Below are 17,546 nucleotides of genomic sequence, written 5' to 3'. Positions count from 1 at the left end.
GCATGTACGTGTGATAACTAAACAGATACATGATCTCTTCTTCTTTCGTCGCATGCGGCCACTAGCGGCCTTTTAACTTCAAAGAGCAGGAGGCTGCCGCGATCAAGATTCGAGAACAATTGAAACTTACACTTCGCGAAACGCGAGACCAGGATCGTCATCGCCAGTGCAATCGCGTCCGTTACAATGGAACGTCCCCGATCTATTTCGATTTCCTTCCTGCGCTCCAGGTCGATCGGCCGATCAGTCGTGTCTCGCACGCGGCGCTAATATCACTCGCGTGATCGAGAAAACAAAGATCGAGAACGGGCATTTCGACGGCACCAAGTGACATACAGGCGTCGAAGAGTTTGCGCAAGTTCCGAATAAATCAAATTAAATAGATGTAGGATCACGCGCAAACTATTGCATGCTATGGTGTAATAAAATTTCCCCATGCACCGCCAATCACGCTAACTGCTGGTTTTATTAAAATCCATTCTGTTTATTTTCTCACATAGGAATTACACTTAAAGCAGCCTCCTGTTCTCCAATATAACTATATTTAATGGTTTCTCATAGAATTATCAAGTAAAATTTGTAAAATACAATATACTGCCTATGATAAATTCTTAATCTTTTTTTCTTTATAAATAATTATAGTAATAGTTTTCACACCATTTGTTAATTTATTATATTCAGATGTCATTCTTTTGAATTAAATTTAAATATTACATTTTGTGCCCTTTCCGCACTAATTCATTTTTGTAGTATTTTGCATGACTGCACGTGTTGTGTGTATATATATAATACATGTAATATATATATATATATATAATCTAAAGGACTTACGACATATTTACAGTATATACACGTTAATAACGATGTATCGTTTAAAACCACTCGATAATTTTTATCCCCTTTCGGTCATTATTAAAGATCAATTTCTCGTTTCCTTCTTCCACCGGACAACGCCACTACTTGGCGGGGGAGAACGAGAGCATCCCATTCTCGTCTGAAAACTTTCCGGCAATAACTTCGCTTGAATTTTCATTGGCGGATTGTGATAACGAATAACGGTGAAAAATGGTTCTGGTCAGATCTCTCGCCCCGTCATCTCTCCCGGACGAGACGACCGCTCTGCGACTCGCTAGAGTATTCGCGGTCGCACGCCGTTGCATACAAATCCAATAAAACTGAAAGCTAATTACAGAAAAACTTACAACTCTTAGAAAATAGGCTCCGCCCTGTCGCTACGTTTCCACCGTTCCGCTCGCTCTACACTTGGCCAACCTTAGATTTGCCTCTGGCGGCATAAGAAGTGCAAGGACTACAGGACAACTGTTTGCTTTAGAGGTCGAAGAGGAAGACTCCTACAGCTTGTATCGTTTCACGTGGCAGCACACGCGCACTAGTGTTCTCGAGAAGATCGTCCGCAGTGTCTCTGTGCTCTATTCCGCGCTTTTACCGCTTTCCCCTCTGTAGCAAAAGTTGCGATCTTACCTGGGCACGCTCCCCCCTACCTAATGATTCAGGGTTGGCCAAGCTCTCACTCATGCTACGAATCGAGATCGTCCTCTCTCTGGCTACTGAAGTAAGATACCAGCCCGCCAAATTCGCCGGTGCCGTGGTCTTCGTCATTCGGATGCGACTGCTGCGGCGGGGGCGGCCCCTGAGGAGGTGGCGGTCCTTGGATCGGCGGTTGGTTGTCTGCCGGCGAGGAGAAGTGCTCCGAGGGATACGGCGAAGTCTGGTAGGTGGCCGCGTCGTCCGCCGTGGACATCGGCGGAGGCGGCGGGTAGGCACCGTAGTGGTAATTAGGAGGGGGAGGTGGGTGATACGGTGAGAAGTTGCCGGGCGGCCGATTGGGGGGTGGCGAGGGTTGCTGCATGCTGTGATTGACAGGTGAGGCGTTGGTGAACGGCGGCATCGGATGCCTGGGCCCCATAGGATTCTCGGCGAACCTGGCCATCGGCGGGCCACCCCTTGCGTACGGCGGAGGTGGCGGTGGCGGCGTCGGGCCGCCCTTGGCCAGCGGGCTGCCGGCCGACGGTGGGATCATCGCCGGTCCACCGGGCGTCAGGGGCGAGCTGCGATCCCTATTACTGATGGAGATCGGTCCGCCGCCCGATGGGGACGGGTCCATGGGGTGATGTGGCGTGTGATACATCTGCGGCCCGGGTACTCGCATACGCATCGGCGGCGTGCCCGATCTGACCGCGGCGAAATGCGGCGGCATGGCCGACTGACCCGCCTGCCTGTACGGGGACGGGATTCTGGCACGTGGTTGCATCTCGTATCCCGTTCGCGGTCCTCCCATCATCTGCCCGCCGGCGTTAGGTCCGCCGAAGTACTTGTGACCCATCGCGGCCGCCGCTGCAGTGAACGACTGCGGACTGCTGGACACCGGCTGGGACTGAAGCATTCTCGTGATGACGGAAGACTGTTGACCACCGGGTGGTAGCGATGGATAAACCGGCTGCGAATTCGACGGCTGCGTCGACGGAGGGCCCGGTGTCGGCACTGCGCTCGCCGGCGGCGTGGAAGGCGCCGAGCCGGACGTACTGCTACCTGGCGTGGGAAGAACGTTCGGTATATCGTTCTGTTTCATGTCTGAATTCGAGTCAGTACCCATGCCAGCGATTAAACCGGCTTCGGCCGCGGCCTTGGCCGCCGCTTCCGCGGCCCTAGCCGCCTCCAACGCAAGAGTCTTCTTGCCCTTACCACGACCTCGTCGCTTCGGCTTCATTGGCGCGCAGTCCGGATTGAAAAGCTGCCCGTCCGGTCCGGTCATAAGAGGCATGTGTCCCCTCTCGATGCTCCTATCACTCTCCGGCGTCAGGCCCGTAGATAACGCAGCGGGATTCAGATTGTGCGATACATTACTCACGCCGTCCGGCGTGCTCACCCCACCGATGGCTGCCGATGCGATGCCCAGATTCGGCGCGCCGTCCCTGCGCATCTGTTCAGCAAGTATCTCGGCCTTGCTGCGACGTCCGCGCTTCTTCTTCTTGGGTGCCTCGCCGTCCGTGCCCTCGGGTGCGTTAGGATCCCTCTGCCTCTCCGCTGCCAGTATCTCCAGGGCCTTCAGACGCGCTTTCTCCAGCTTCTTGGCTTCTCGCTCCTCCTTTTTCTTCTTCTTCGCTATCTCGATTGCCGCGAGCTCCAGTTGCCGTCTACCGTACTCCTCGTCCATCATCATCTGTTCGAGCTGCTCGTCGTCCAGATCGGCCAGCTCCCCGGCACCGAGACCCGTCAGCGAACCCTCGGGAACGTCCCCTGCAAACGAACTCGCTACCGAGATCGTCGTACCTGTTAGTCCAACGTTGTCTTGAAGAGTCTCATCCATCTTGGACGCTATTTCATTAATAGGATTGTCCATAACTGCGCCAATCATATCTCCGTCCATATCGTCCCTTAGCTTCTTGCGCCCTCTGTTCTTACTTCCAGGCTTCGGTCCAGGTTTTTTTCTTTGCTTCGGTACGTCATCGGACAACGATTTACGTTTCGCCCCAAGATTCTTGTTATTACGGGATTTTTTCGTCTTCGGTGACTTGTTTTTAAATTTTAGCGCATCCTTCTTAGGAATATAAACGTCTCCTAAAACGTTCAATCAATCTTTATAAATGCACAATTATCGTAATTTATATTAGTGCATTACATCAAACATTTCATAAATTATCATCAATTCAGTGTAGAATAATCTCGCGTGTAAAAACAAATTAGAAATCTAAAGTACAACTTTTTCATACAAAATTTAAAAAATCTTTAAAATTAAATACGTTCTATCTCATTTACGTTTGGTCTATTTTACGAGCAATTACTTTTTATTTGGTTACGATAAATTTCATAATCCTGTAAAGAACGTGATGTTACCTGAATCAGAATCTTTTTCCCCATCGTCATTCATATCGTCGGCCTCGTTCACCACAAACTCATCCTCGCTCTCGCCTGCCTTTCTCATCTGCAACGCTTTTTTCAGCTCCTATAAAAGAATAAGTAGTTAAATACACATGATAATTTCGTTAAAATTAAAGTCACTCACTTCTTCGCTATCCGATGCCATTTCCTCTCGATAATTGATCTTTCGTCCTCGAGTCCGTCTACTTAATATTTCCTCTTCTTTTTGCCTGTTTTCATCTGGAAGTCCGCCATAAATAATCTAAAAAGAATAAGATTTCATGAAATTACCGTTTGAAAATAAAATACTCATAGTTAGTCATCAAATAAAGATACGAAATGTACCTTTCGTCTAATAGCAGGAGCTTTCTTGGGTTTAGGCACAATGTCCTGAAAAAAATAATATTCAGTTTTAAATCTGTACTTAAATCTTACTTATAGCCAATTCGGTTGCTTGCACTAGTGCGCACTGAGTGCACACTAAAGCTTGTTTACCGTCAATTCTTATATTTAGGGACCGTCTAAGATATCTCTTGAAATACTCAGCGCGCACTAGCGCAAGCAATCGAAGTCGCTATTAATTAAAATATATTTACCTTTTTGATTTTCTGAATCGGTACTGTTTCCGACGGTTGCTGAACCTGCGGAATCGGGACATCTGAAGCTGCTGCTTCTGCCTCTTGTAATCTCTCATCTTTTACCTCAACGTTGTCTTCGCTTGGTGCAGCTTCAAAATTTTCCTGCTTATCAACGTCCAATATCTCATTTAGAGTGGTGTTGAAGTCTTGTAAATTAGGTTCACATTGTTCTTCAATTTTCGGCTCATCGTCTTCGTCATTCTCGCTCTGATTATCAGATTCTATTATACGTTTTCTCTTTTTTTTCTTCTTGCCCTTTGTTTTGGGTACTGTTCTAACCCTGGTTGTTGGTATTGTTCTGCTTCTGCAATAATTTTAGAAATATTTCAAATATTTCAAATACTTTACTGTAAAATTTGCAATATTATTATTTTTTAACATCACACGTTTCGCACTTTTTCTTTCTCTGTCTCCACGAGTTGTCGCTATCCTCGCTATCCGAATCTCCCCACGCGGATCGGGATTTCTTTCTTTTTGGTCGATCACTCTCGTCACTGTCATCATTAACTGAAAGGAATATTTATTTAGAAACTTTCTCAAGTTTTATTTAAAAATTGTGAGCAAATATTTTATATTGTTAAAATAAGTATAACTCAAATAATTTAAATATAAATTATATCTAATATTACAGACATTTTGTATAATCAATTTTTAATTAAAAACAATAATCCTCTGTAAAATACATAAATGCATAAATTAAATGAAATTAATTAAAACAATTACTCTTCTAAAAGTAATTTGGTAAAATTTCTACAAGATATTTGTATAAAATACATTGCTGAACCTGCGGAATCGTACGACGCATATGATTTCATGTAAAAGCAGTCAAGTAATAGGTAAATTCTGGATTCGCTCCTGACTATATTTTATACAGGGTGTTAAATTTCAAACGTAACGGGTGGAATATTTCGTAAACAATGTATTTTAGAAAGAAATGTTTCATACAAAAGTTATAGGGTTTCAGAGGGAACATAACATAGTAATATTCGTATAACCTTGGGCGGCGTCTCCAAAGTTAAGTGGAGGTGAGAACGAATTTTTTAAATGGAAACCTATATTTTTTATTATAACATCTTTTATATATATAATTATATATATATATATATATAATATCGTCCCTTGTACTGCATTTACAAGTAATTAATTAAACAATTAAAGGTTTTGGATTAAAAACATGCAAAATGAAATCCATTTTAAGCAACAATAAACTAATAAATATAGAAGACATAGAGATGTTAAAAAAGTAGAACAAGCTCGTTCATTGTCAAAACTTACTAAAATCTTCATCGTAAGCCCTAGTCATGCGTGCTCTGGTAGATCTTCTAACAGGACGCGAATCGCCCTTTCTACCACGTCGTTTCACGTCAGTAAAGCTATCATCGGACGATGACATGTGATCATCAAAGTCCTCCTCGTCGTCGGAACTTGAACCCTTGAAATCCTCATCGCTATCCGGATCGTCTTCACTACTTATATCGAGGCTGTTCAGCTTTCGATGTTTCTTACGTGCCAGCAATTTCCTAGCGACTATGTTTTGTTCCTCTTCCATATCGTCATCTTCATTGTCAATCTTATATTCCTCATCGCTTTCTTTTTCCGGCTTCGATTCCACATCGTCCTTGTCCTCTTCTAATTCCGTCATCTTTAACGCTTCAGCCTGTAAAACAACGAAATATAACGTATTGTATTTGACAATGTGTATTACGCTCCCACATTTCACACGTGTATCTAAAAATACAAAAGTAAAATATATGTTGGATAATTTGAAACAAGAAACGAATTTTACAAAAGGCTCGCGAACTAAGCAACACGTGTATGCTAAATTGTACGTGTTCTAAGCTAACAATAATACCAACGTGCGACCTATAACGAGATCATCTTCAGTGCTTAACAAATTTCAAAATTAGAAGCATTAGAAGTACATAAAACATATTTCTATGCATTTAATAATTTCTATCTACCTGTGCCTCTTCTTTTTCTGCGTTGACTATCGTTGCAATGTCCTTGCCCCTTCCCTGATTGCCGGCACCTTGAACCGCTTCAACTTCATCCTGAATCGCGGCATTAATCATGTCATCATATTCATTAAACTTGTAGGTGCTGGCGCACCGACGTTCTCGTAATTGATAAACTGGCTCGCTTTCCTCGCTACTCGAGGTTTCAGAACTGGAGGCCGACGAAGAAGAATCGGAAGAATCTGTAAAAATAGATTAATACCACGTATACTATAAGGGTACACAATTATTATTAATTAATACTGTGAGATTATTTAAAAGAATGTAAACAAACTGCAATATAAAATACGTGGCACTCACCGTTGTCTGATTCCTGACTGGATGCTTGTGATCCTTTCGATCCGTGTTGTCCCTCGCCTTTATGAAGTACGTTATCTAGACTTATACCAACAAAGGCCAATCGCTTCTTCCGCAGTACTTCGTTCTCGTGTCTTTTTGTTAACTGATCCAGTGTTTTTAGGGTCTCCCGCAATTTGGTCACCAATAAAGTCTTGAAAGATAATTTTATAAGTACACATATAACATATACATTATAAAATCGTGCTGAATTATGAAAATAAAAAACATGCTGAGGGGAGAGAATGAAAAGAAAGTATGCGACATTTATGTGTAAATAATTTACAGAATAATACTACAGAAAAAAAGAGTAAGCCTACATGTTGGCACGGTGGGCAGAACCAATCGCCTCCCGGTATAAGCATAAGTGCTGGCCTGAGGCATGAACAATGCCAACCCTTGTCGCAAGAATCACATAGAAGAATCCATTCGGGATGATCAGCCTTGCCACATTTCTGACAGGCATATTCATCCTCGGCTTCTTCGACGTCACTTTGGGCTAATGGAAGAGAAATACAATAGAATAGTCGAATAAAAGTGCCATTAAAGTACTCTTTAGCAAAGACCTTACCTTTTTGCGCTGTTCTAGCGCGTCTTAGCGGCTCAGACTCTTGATCCTTCTCAAGGTCGCTTTCCGGAGAAAATTCATGATCACTTTTAAACAGTAAGGATCCCTCGCTCTCTATCTCTTCGTCTTCCTCCTCCTCTTCTTCGTTCGCATTCTCTTCGTCGCTACTAGACCCGGATGAGCTCTGCCATGGGTTCGATTCGTTAAATTTAGCAAGCATCTTCTTCGTCCTCCTCCTTCGACGTTTCTTCTTCGACTTTTTCTCCTTTTCTATTTCTTTTATGACAACTTCCTCCTCGCTCTCCGGCTACACGACACAAATGATTATTTAGATAAACTTTATGTAAACCCTATAGTTACAATCCTTTATGCTTTTAACACAAAACAATATTTAATCGATAAGAATAATAACCGCTCCTTAAAAGCGAAGCTTTACGTAAAGACCTCGGCCAAATTACAAACCGATAAAGGATATTAGTTGTAAATTTAAAAAAAAACGTCTTTATTTACCACATTAAAATAAAACTCACGACTTGTACGTTTTATCGGTCTTTACTTAGCAGTTATCAGGACACATTAAAAATTATAATATTGTTGCGTCGCTAAAACATTTATTAAATTAGAAATTCGTAACCACACAGCGTAGTAAAAAAAATGTAAGACTCATTGTAATAATCGCTTATTGTCAACGCGTATAAGTTAAAAGGTGATTAAAACCATATAATTAAAATACATCAATTGAATCGGAAAATTAAAATTTCAATAATTTTCCTCCATTTATACAGATAAGGTATCCAACAAGTGGAATAATTGTAGTCTCTGTAGAATAATAAGAATTGTGAGCTTCAATGGCTTATAAATGGCCAAACGTTGACGAGACAAAGATGTAAGAATCAAACCATTACTCATTAGCATTTTCTTAATTCTATTGCGTACCTTCTGCTTTTTCCTCTTTTTCTTCTCCGTTTCCTTTTTCTCCTCTATTTCACGCATAGTTTCCTCCTCGATTCTACGCCTGTCCGCTTGCTCTTTTATCTTCAACTGCGCTATTCTTCTTGATTGCCTGACGGGCATTTCATCCTGCGGTATCCCCGATGTTTCCGACTCCAACGAGATATCTCTGCCTATTTCTAAGCCCAAGACCATTTTCCCTGTGGAAAAGGATTTTTCAGTCAACAAAGCTTTCACCAACGCCGCGTATCCCACGAGCGGTCATACGATATGTACTCACGTTTCTTCCGTTTCTTTTGCGCTGCTGTACTTAAAGCATCGTTGGATGTTCCGTCGGGATGAGCACCGGGCGACGCCTGATCGCCCTGAAATTCCGCGAGCTTCGGCCGATTGGGACGCCCGCCACCCCGGAAACCGCGCCTCCGTCTACCCCTAGGCCGACCCCTGATCTTCTTGTCGATCGCCATCGCCCGCATCGCATTCGGATCGTCGCCGCCCTTATTCCCGTGCTCCACCACATTACCGGGATCACATTTCACAGCCTCGTCCTCGGAGCTCGCCGCACCGCGACTCTCCTCGATAGACTTTCGCAATTCCTTGTCCGGCGTACGTCTCGCGCGCAATTTCATCCTTTTGCCGCCCATCATCTCTTCGTCCTCCGGCTTCGCAGCCCCGTCCTCGGAGTTCGATTCCTGAGCGCTGTTTCGCCGCTTTCGCGAGACCTTCGGCGGTTCCGTGGTGCTGTCCAATTTCCATCCCTCGTAAATCAACTCGGTCGCCGGCCTTACGCGAACGCTTATCTTGGGGGCGTCAGGCGCGTCCTCGGTGATATTCCTCAAAGTGTCGTCATCAGTGCACGCTAAGGGATCCACCTCTTCTTCTTGCGGTACGTCGAAGACACCCTCATTGTCCACGCCCATTGAATCGTCGGAAGCTACACAAGGAACACTTTTCATCTCGATGTCCTGGATTTCCGCGGACTCTGTCGTCTCCGCAGTCTCCAACTCGATCGTCTTCGGATCCTCCGTCGGCGTGACAGCCGCGGAATCATTTACCGTGCCGAAATCGTTTTGAAAGAATTGCGTTGTGGAGATTGTTGGCGCCTTCGCTTCGTCCTCGATCTGCGGCCTCAATTTTTCGGCCTCGTTGGACGCGTCCGAAGTCTTGGGCGTCTGCACATCGGTGCCTGCCAAGTTTTCCAGCGTCTTGTCATCGGTTTCCAAATACGGAGGCTTGGACTTCAACGGAGGGACGTCCTCTATATCCGAGGCATCGATCAGCCTCTTGCTGGCTTCTTTCTTAGAATCGAATTTTACAGCATCGATTTCTGAAATAATCTCCTGAGCGGAAAATGTCGTCGACTCGTTATTCGCATCCGAAGGCGCACTCTTATCAAAGTTGTCCGTAATCTTATTTACATTCACGTTTATACTAAAAGGCTCGTTTTGATTGTTGCAGCTGTCCAAGTTATTAACGTTGTCCACCTTCGTGGGCATCGCGTTCGAATAATATAAAGCGTCCGAAGACATGCTTCCCTCTAAGCTCGCGCTCTCGGCTTTCCACGCGCGTGCTTTATCCGCGTCCAAAGTGTTATCCAGTTTCGCTGGCACGATGTCGGATTCTGTTTGAATCGGCGGTAAATTCGTCTCTTCCGTGAACGGCTTGGCTAAACACTCTTCTTGCGGCTTCGCATCCCACTTATTGTCTTCGTTACCACAGGCAGCGAGATCTTCTTTGAATCTCTTGCGCGGAACAGGCAGCTCCTCGGTAATAAGTTCGTTTACATTTTTTGACCTTGCGATAGTCTCGGTATCCAAACTGACACTCAGTTTCTCGCCCGTATCTCTCGCTTGCTCCGTTACGTTGTATACACCGGTCACCTGATTATCCTCATTGAATTCCGTGCTCTCTCGAGTAATCGAATCTTTCGCGGATTCGTTCGCGTCGCTCTCGCTGAAATCGCAAACGTTTTCAGACGCTAAACAATCCGCCTTTTCCGTCGTCTCAACTGTATTTCGAATATCCTGTACTGCCTTCATATTATCGATCGAATTATTGAGATATTCTTTATTCCTCTCGCTGTGACCGATGCTTATCTCGAGACTATTGCTCTGAAGAAATTCAGTTGTCTCTTCAATCGCAACCGGAGCTACCGAGGGCTTCGTCACATCCGACATTTTAGAATCGTCAGCGGCAGAAATGTCGTGAATGTCCGTTTCTTCTCGAGGCTCAACCTCATTTAAGGACACTGTCGACTGATCGGTCGAACGATGTTCAATACTATTGCAAGCAGATTTAACTTGCGTCTCGTCAGCACACTCTTGTTCTTTAATTTTTGTGTCTTGCTCTACGACTATGGCTGCATCTTGATTTAACACTTCATCAACCTTCGTTTCCGAAGGTTCTAATTGCTGCTCGGTAGACGCTGGTTCTTGAGGCACATCAGAAGCTAAATTTGTGCTGTCGACGTCTTCTTCTTTAACAAATGACCTTTCATTCTGCTCCTCGCTCGTCTCTTGCTCTATCGGGGCGACAGCGTGGTCCTTGGAATCGCTTATTTGCGCATCAGACTCGAAAACATCGTCGCTAACATTATCATTGGAATCGCTATCGTAATTCGCAACTAGTGACTGTTTGTTAACATCCGCTACATTCGCTTGTGATTCCTGAGAAATTACATCTACAGTGCTCGCCTCGGGCTGCTCGGCAGTTGCGGTCACCGTGTCTGTCTCTGATGTTTCCACAACTGCCGAGTCCTCGGCAACTCCTTCACTTCTATTAATTTTGCAGGCATCCTCTGCAATCATCGTATTCTCTTTATCAGTGCTACAAGTTTCACTCTCGTCTCTTGCCGTCAACTCTGTGAGATCGTTGTCGGTTTTGCTCTCTGCATCAACTTCCGATTCTTTCTCTTTCTCCGAGGTCTCAGTTTCCGTCACTGACAAGTCAGTTTCGGATTGGCACGGTTCGCGTTCAATACTCGCAGGAGCTGGGGCTTCCTTCTCGAATTCCGCTGACACTTCTTGCGTCGTATCTTTTGGTGCCGCATCTCCTGGTGGTTGGCTATTCGTTACAGTTTCCTCAGTTTCTTTAAACGATTCATTCGACTCAGACACACGATCGTCTATAACCATCTCACCATTCGAATCTTGATCGACGCAAGAACTGGGATTTTCAGAAGCATTGTCGGCGTATTCGCTTGTAGACTGGACGAAGTTAGACGAGCTTGTTTCTTTCGCAGTTTCGACAATATCGGACTTGGACAGTTCGAAGATATTCGTTTCAGGCACCGTTACAGGCGAAATGTTGAACGTAGAAGGCTTATCAGTATCAGACGAAGTATTTTCAACCTTTTCATCGTCCGCTCGCGCAGGTTCGCTCCCCTGGGACGAAGAGTCTTGCGCGGAGGCGTCGTCTGAACTGCTAATAGTAGGAACTACATCGTGTTTATCACTTTCTCGAACGGACTCCGAACTGGTCACCGCAGAATTTTCAGGAAGATGCGTTTCAGAATTTATACCAAATACAGTATCGTTAACTTGCACGTCGTTCAATCCTTTGTCCTTGATCTCTTCGGAATCCCCCGACCCGTCGTCCTGGGTCCCCACGTCCGACAACGCGTCAGTTCTCTCGCTATTCTTGTCGTAGTTTACGCACAACGAATCGGCATCGGAACCGGCCAGACCCTTCATCTTCTCGTTGTCCGTGTCGGTCGAGTGATCCTCCTGACCATCAATTTCGGAGAAATTGTCATTCTTGTCACTCTGCTTGTCGCAACTCTCCCCGATGGAATCCAGGTCGGTTTTCTCGAGCCTGTTCGCCTCCCGATCATTCGCAGTATCCACCGCGCTCGTGGAATCTAACGGCTCGTTCGAGCTATTAACGTCCTCGAATTCCCTCAGATCGGCCAGCTCTGCTTGCGAGTTTTGCGTAAGCAGCGACAAAGATGAATGCGCCGTCGTCTCGGACTCCATCCTGTTCTGCTCTTCCTTGAAAACGTTGGTATCATCCGAATGATAATCGTTCTCGTTTTTCGAGTCGTCGACTGGTGCCTTTTCATCTCTATCCTCCTTATCGTCTAACAGCTGCGACGCAACATCCTCCGATCCTTTGACAGAGTCTTCTCGAGTCTCCGTGCTCACAAGGTTTCCAGAATCTGTAGACTGATCGCGTTGCGGTGGTTCGACAATCCCACATTCTGCCGGTTGGATGCTGGACTCGCTGTTCGAACTGATTTTAACTGAATTCTCCTCAGTCGTACTTTCATTAATACTTTCATTTTCAGCTAGCACCTCTGGCGTGGGGCTCGCACGCAATTTTGAGCAGCTATCCTCTGCCTCTTCCTTATCAGCGCAGACAGATTCTTGTGCGTTTGGCTCTTTGCTCGCCTCCATTTGAGATTGCGCGGGAGGTAAATCAGCAGCATTGTACTCGGATTCGCTACTCGGATCCACCGGGCTGTTGGGTGCCGAGGTCCTTTCCTTCGACGTTTGATCCCACGTGTTACTTGGCGCCTCAACTTTTTCCACGTCCTTGCTGTTATTTCCGCACAAAATGCCGTCAGACTCCGAGGTAAACAGATCCGATTTCAACGAGTTATTGTTCGTTTGCGTCAAGTCAAAATCTTCCGTCTTGTAATCGGAATAAACCACATCGTCCGCTGGCTTCGACGAAGACACGCATTCGTATTGCACAGTGTCCGTTTTTCCATCAACGGATGCAGTCAGGCTCTGCTCCGCCTGAGAAGCCTGAGACTCGTCGGCTTTCGAGGTATAAGAGATGCAATTGGGACCAAAAAAAAATCTCGGCGGAGATACGGCTGCTGGCTTGCATTCGTTATTCGTTACTTCCGGAGTGTCCGGCTCGCGCGACGCCACGCTACTCGAATCGGACGAGCTTTGTGCATTGGTCGCGTCCGCCGCAGGTTCAAGATCCGCACACGACTCGGGCTCCTGCAAAGTGTCCGCTCGACACGACGATATCGACGAGTCGCACTGCACGGGCTCTTGAGGCTCAGAGTCCCTCTCCTGCTTTATTGTATTTGTATCTTCCGAGCTCACGTCGGACACTTGCAATTTAAGACTATCGTCGACGGCTTCGCTGTCCGCGCTTGCAGGATCCTCTACCTTGACGCCTCGATCCACATCGGCGGAATTCTCGTATCCAATCGTTTTAGGATCCGATTCAGCATCCGCACTCGACAGTTTCTCTTTCACGTTGTCACGCTCGAGATCGTCCGTACCCTTCCTCAGTGATATGTCTCCGTCCTTTGATATGATACTGCTGTCGCATTCTCCTTTCTCCTCCGGTTTCCCTACGTCCCACCTGGACAACCTTTTGACGGAACCGGTTGTACTTTTAGGTATTATCTGGACGCCTAACGTGTGCTTGAACTTTGGCTTCTCTTGCATAGAATCTACTATTTGATAATTATCGTTTACGCTTACATTAGACTGCGGAAAGTTTCTATTTAATTTTACAGGGGTTTTGTTCGACAGTATCGAACCAGTGGAGACCTCGTCCTCGGTTAAAACCTTATTCTGCGACAACGCCGTGGTAGCTGAGTCAGGTTCGCTTTTTGATTCGTTGCTTTCTTTATTGTCAGTGGGCGCGTCGTCGCCGGGGTTACCCGTCTCGCACTCCGCGCCGGAACCCTCGCCGTAGAAAAAAGCCGTCGGTTCCTCTATAGCCTCTCCGACAATGGGATTCACCGCGTCGCAATCGCTGCCAGACCCCTCGCCTTGAACCATCATTATAGGCTCCTCGATGGCCTCGCTCACCTCGTCCCTCCAGTTGCCGCTCATCATCGGTCTCTTGTCCATGGAACCTCTGATCGGCATCATATCCGCCCTTATCCTCTTCAGCTGCATATCTTGCTGCACGTCGTCGTCCTCTATCGGACGTTTCAGTGGCGCGCTGTTCATCCTCAGCGTCGTCATCTTGCTGGGGTCGGAAAGTATCGCATAGCCTGGTAATCGGTGCTCGTCCTTGGCAGGTAATCTAGCTGTATTGTGGTACGGCCCCTCGTACGCGGTGAACGGCATCGCTCTCTTGTTCAAGTCGGGCATCATCACGTGGTTACGTAACATGATGTTGCGCGCGTCGTACGGCAGATTCAACATCTCCGGCTTGCTCACCTTCTTCGTGCTCAGATCCATTTCTCGGTGCTGGAAATCTTGCGTCCTGTAGCCCGGCGAGGGCAGATCCATCGTTTTTCCCAATTTTCGACTAGAAAGATCGATTCCGGAGAAGTCCACCGGTCTGTTCTGCTCGTTCGCGTTTTCCCAGCCACGCGGCGACGTCGACAAATCGATGCCTCTGTGACTCCTGTGCGTCGCCGACTTTTCGGATTGATTTCTCGCGCAAAAGTCCTGCGGTAGTCTGTCGTCCTCTCCGTTCACCATGTTCCCCAGCATACTGCTGGACCTCGCTAAAGATTCCGCTATCTTTTCCAGCGATTTCGGTCCGCTCGGCTTCTCCAATTTCTCCGACTGTATCCTTACAAGATTCGCAGCCAGCTGATCGATCGGTTTGACGGATAGTTTACTGTGCCCCACAGGAATGGAGTCCGTGGACGAGAAAGAGAGGCTGTTTTTAACAGGCAGCTTCTCGAGGGACTTGACGACTGGCTCTGTCATCTCGTCGGGAGCACCGTGTTTCTTCGCCGCGTTTAAGGGCGCGATAACAGACGTCGGACTTGCTAACTTCTCCTCCGGCTGCTGCTGCTGCTTCAAGTCCACAATATTCACCAGTTTCAGCGGAGATGAAGTAATAACGGGCGTTTCTATAGATTTTAACGGTGCCGACTCCTCAAGTTCGGCTTTCGTGACACCGATCGGTTTATGCGTTATCGAGGACTGGCTTTCCGACAGCAAGGTAGCGGACGTTTCGTCAGTAGCCTCTCTGTGGCTCGCGTCTTCCGACGTTGCGTCCACCTTCGCGTTTGGCGTCTTTAAATTGGTCGCCGATAACGAAGACGAATCATTTGTACACCTCGATTCTACACTTTGCGCCATTTCTTGAGAATCGTCTTCCTCCGTGATCTGCTTGGAACTTTCGTCATTCGTCATATCATCCTCTTCCGCGTCAATATCCTCTTCTTCGTCAGCTTCTTCCTTCTCGGTCTCATTAATAACGTCGCTCTGAGCTTGATCGTGATCCTGATCAGGTTCTCGTTCGTCCTCAAACTCGTCGCTCGTACCGTTCGGTAGCTGCTTCATCTCGACGCCGTTCTCTTGCACAACTTCGTCCTCTTCCAAGCTCGGAGACGTTGTCACTTGTCCAGTGTCAATTATAGGTTTCTCAGAGATCTCTAAGCTGTTGCTATCCTCGTTAATTGGTATAGCCTCGATCTCGCCATTCGACAGGGTACTTATGAGACTAACAACACCTTCTCGATCCCTATTACGAATAACACAATATGCAATATTGACAAATATGACGAATAATAAATAGATGGCAACGCAAACAGTAATTTGGCGTTTGTTACTTAGCTTAGTATAAGAAGAACGAGACTTACTTAGCTACTAATTCCCAATTCTCTTCGTCTAAATCTTCCCTATAAACTCTTATGTTGCACTCTTCGTCCAGCTGACACCAATACGCTAATCCACTTTTGTCCCTTCCTAAAGGTTCCACACGTAACTCGTCAGCTGCCAATTTGTTTACTTCATTCTTAAACTTTTGATTTAAGTCAAATTGTGTTTCCAATAATACCTAAAATAGAAAAGAAAGCGCTTGGCGTGAGATTGACCTGTTCAGCCCTGCGGAGAAAGGGGGAGGGGAAAGACACAGTGCGGTTCATACTTTGAGTAAACGCAATTTAACGGCGACGCGAGCTTTCTTGTAACCGAAGCGCTCAAGTTCCCATCCATCCTGATTAGAGTACGTGTGGCAAAACTTGACTAGCGCCCTTTCCCACTTTTCTGGTGACACGGTTTTACGCGTTTTTCGCAACAGTTTGATGTGCAGATTTATTAATTCTTGCGACACTAGAAAAAAAAACACAAAATTTGTAAGAAAAACAGGCGAGACAATCGCTTATAAACACACACACACACACGCACACATACGCGCGCATATGTAAATACAGTGGATTGCGAATTGCAAGACTGCATTGGCCCTGCAGTGCAGATTAGCTTTGATCACGGTTTAAGTTGCCTCTTGTCTTTCTCGAATTTTGCAAAACTAGAAAAGGACAGGAGGTAAAGCTACACCGAGGTCAAAGTCAATCAGCACTGGTAGAAATGGGCGCGTTCGAGAGGACGTACATAATAATTCACACTTGAATATCATAGGAAAGGCCCCTATTATGAGATAGGCTCCTAACACGAGACAGCGAGGTTTCTGCCGGATTAGTTGGCCCCGCCATGAATTCACAAGAACCGTGTGATCGTCGCGAAGGGATCTGCGATTGAATTTGGATGTTGAAAATTACTGCTGTCTCATATTACAAGCCTGTCACATAACAGGAAACTTTCCTCTATATATAAATAGGCTACTCCAGCGAAACGCATTGGCATCCTCTCCAATTAATCGTAAACAATTTGCACGGTCGTCTCTCGAAGAAACGCGATATGCATTCCGATCCCCGGCGTTTGTCAAACGGAAATAATTGGAAGAGTATCGCCGCCCCCCCGAGAGATCTCTCCGGGCTCGAAATCGGAGCGTTAAAGAGAAGCGACTCGCGGCCGGAGCCGCGAACGTTGAATGGGGTAGCCGAGCGATGCCGACAAAAAGCCCGTGCCCGCTTTGTTTACGCATTCTATAGTAAAGGGAACAATCGCCCGCGGATTCCCGTGCGCGCTCCGAAACGGATCAATCAATGACGTTTTCCCAGAAATCGGGAGCGGGCCCCGGCGTGGCGCGCGTCGCTTGTAAACTCGTAATCACGTGTAACCGACAGGCTGACAAGGAAGGTGGCAGCACGCGGCGGAACAACAACAACGTGAAACTCCCGTATCTCGCGGCTGTATCTGTCAATAGCAACGCCTCGCGGGAGGGAGCGTGTTATTAGGCCGTTCTGGTCGGCGCGAAACCGCGCGGAACGCGCGGGCGGCAGAAGGGCGCGGAGGGGAACGCGGCGGCTACCTATACCGATATCTCGCGCCAAGCCGCTCGCACACACCAAAACAAAAAGCGGCGGTGGTGGTGGCGGCG

The 17,546-nt window shown here is 46.6% G+C and overlaps 1 protein-coding gene across 2 annotated transcripts in view; it reads right to left on the bottom strand.

The window, feature by feature from the left end:
- Positions 1 to 653: 653 nt before the first annotated feature.
- The window catches only part of LOC105569369, an 18,055-nt gene continuing 1,162 nt past the window's right edge, over positions 654 to 17,546 (bottom strand). The window contains exons 2-17 of one of the 2 annotated variants that reach the window (XM_012025789.1): positions 16,194 to 16,378; positions 15,907 to 16,103; positions 11,144 to 15,788; positions 8,668 to 11,089; positions 8,373 to 8,587; positions 7,440 to 7,743; positions 7,189 to 7,367; positions 6,833 to 7,022; positions 6,479 to 6,714; positions 5,793 to 6,174; positions 4,913 to 5,024; positions 4,476 to 4,821; positions 4,225 to 4,269; positions 4,025 to 4,141; positions 3,856 to 3,964; positions 654 to 3,579 (exon numbers count right to left, since the gene is read on the bottom strand). In XM_012025789.1, the coding sequence (XP_011881179.1) occupies positions 1,538 to 3,579; positions 3,856 to 3,964; positions 4,025 to 4,141; positions 4,225 to 4,269; positions 4,476 to 4,821; positions 4,913 to 5,024; positions 5,793 to 6,174; positions 6,479 to 6,714; positions 6,833 to 7,022; positions 7,189 to 7,367; positions 7,440 to 7,743; positions 8,373 to 8,587; positions 8,668 to 11,089; positions 11,144 to 15,788; positions 15,907 to 16,103; positions 16,194 to 16,378 (11,726 nt within the window). In that variant the 3' untranslated portion in view covers positions 654 to 1,537. Of the gene's footprint in view, positions 3,580 to 3,855; positions 3,965 to 4,024; positions 4,142 to 4,224; positions 4,270 to 4,475; positions 4,822 to 4,912; positions 5,025 to 5,792; positions 6,175 to 6,478; positions 6,715 to 6,832; positions 7,023 to 7,188; positions 7,368 to 7,439; positions 7,744 to 8,372; positions 8,588 to 8,667; positions 15,789 to 15,906; positions 16,104 to 16,193; positions 16,379 to 17,546 lie in introns of both variants that reach the window. The other variant, XM_012025788.1, reaches the window with a different exon arrangement.

The sequence above is a fragment of the Vollenhovia emeryi genome, unplaced genomic scaffold (genome assembly GCF_000949405.1).
Source record: "Vollenhovia emeryi isolate VEMERY1.0 unplaced genomic scaffold, V.emery_V1.0 DF939124.1, whole genome shotgun sequence".
Taxonomy (NCBI): Eukaryota; Metazoa; Arthropoda; class Insecta; order Hymenoptera; family Formicidae; genus Vollenhovia; species Vollenhovia emeryi.
This window is presented reverse-complemented; position numbering and strand designations above follow the sequence as displayed.